Source organism: Haplochromis burtoni, unplaced genomic scaffold (genome assembly GCF_018398535.1).
Source record: "Haplochromis burtoni strain Fernald_Lab_line unplaced genomic scaffold, NCSU_Asbu1 Contig_4913, whole genome shotgun sequence".
NCBI classification, from domain to species: Eukaryota; Metazoa; Chordata; class Actinopteri; order Cichliformes; family Cichlidae; genus Haplochromis; species Haplochromis burtoni.
The window spans coordinates 1-1,354 of NW_024587274.1; the positions used below are offsets into that span (position 1 = coordinate 1).

At 35.8% G+C, this 1,354-nt stretch overlaps 1 protein-coding gene across 1 annotated transcript in view; it reads left to right on the forward strand.

Annotated features, from left to right (window-relative positions):
- Nucleotides 1–4: 4 nt before the first annotated feature.
- The window catches only part of LOC121814007 (SLAM family member 9-like), a gene marked incomplete at its 5' end in the record, with an annotated part of 2,841 nt that continues 1,491 nt past the window's right edge, over nucleotides 5–1,354 (forward strand). The window contains 3 exons of the mRNA XM_042218009.1: nucleotides 5–290; nucleotides 541–792; nucleotides 980–1,113. Coding sequence (XP_042073943.1) covers nucleotides 5–290; nucleotides 541–792; nucleotides 980–1,113 — 672 coding nt within the window. The remainder of the gene's footprint in view (nucleotides 291–540; nucleotides 793–979; nucleotides 1,114–1,354) is intronic.

Genomic DNA, 1,354 nt, shown 5'->3' on the forward strand with positions numbered 1-1,354 from the left:
TCTCATGGCAGAGGACCCAACAGCGACATATTATCAGCTGAAAAACAGCTCAGTGTGTCTGAATGTCAGGAAACCGCCACCATATAAACGTGGTGAATGGAAATTTAACACAATGATTATTGTTGATGATACAGAAATCAATCCAAAATACACAGACAGAGTGACTTATAGTGCTGGAAACCTCTCCCTGTGTATTAATAACCTGGCTGATACAGACACTGGCATATATGAAGTCTCATACCGCTTTAACTATATTACAGTGTCAGAGAAGCATCAAGTCATTGTTCAAGGTAAGATATAAGAAGAACTTTGTCTTTAGCCTGTGCATGAATCTATTTTACATATTATATTTTTCTGGATTTGGTAGCATTTGCCTTGCAGTCAGCTTTTACATTTTCTTGTGACTGAAGGGAAAACAGAATCAGTTCTTGTCTTTAACCACAACATCATATATTCTACAATTTTAGAATCATCCAGGTCATTGTTAGTTCTCGTTTTTGCATTAAATCATTAATTTATCTGTTTGGCTCAAAATTATAGATGTGGTTCCCAGACCTGTCATTATAATGTCAAAGCTTGGCTCCAACCAGTCTGCTGGACTCTGCAGTATCACAGTAAACTGCTCCATCCAGGATTATTGGCTTTGGTCTGTTTGTGATGAAGACGGCTGCAGAACATCTCAGAAATCATTCAGTGAGGTCAACATCACCATCTTCACTGAGAACAGAGCTGTGGTCTGCAGAGGCAACAACCATGTTAGCACAAATAAAGCTTCTGAAAACTCAACACTGTGTAAGTATTAAATTAATTAATTATAAATAACAGGCTGTTGATTTTATTTAGACAAATACACTGAATATTTTCATATATTGTTCCCCTCATATCTTTACTCTATTGTTTGTTATCATAAAAGTAATTGTATTTTTATGTCTGAAAATAAAAACAAATATCCACTGAAACTATGTTTTCATATCTGCAGGTTTAAAATCGAATAAAGATGAAGAGAAATCGCAACAACTCATACTAAAAGGAAGATTTATTACAGTTTCTATATTAATTATCCTCGGAGTATTTTCTGTCTTTTTAGTTAAAACAAAATACAAATCCTACAAGGTAAGATGTATTTGGTAACAGACAGTGTTGGGAAGGTTACTTTTAAAATGTATTCCATTACAGATTACAGATTACTTTGCTGTCTGGGTCAACTTTGCTTGCGAGAGACAGAGAGAGGCGTTGAAAGGCTGCTCCAACGGAAAACACGAGCACAGTGTACAGTCGAGTCTTAATAGCTTACTTACAACTGGGCTCGTCAGGCACTCTTCTTGGCTGCAGTGGTTATTATTATATTTACATG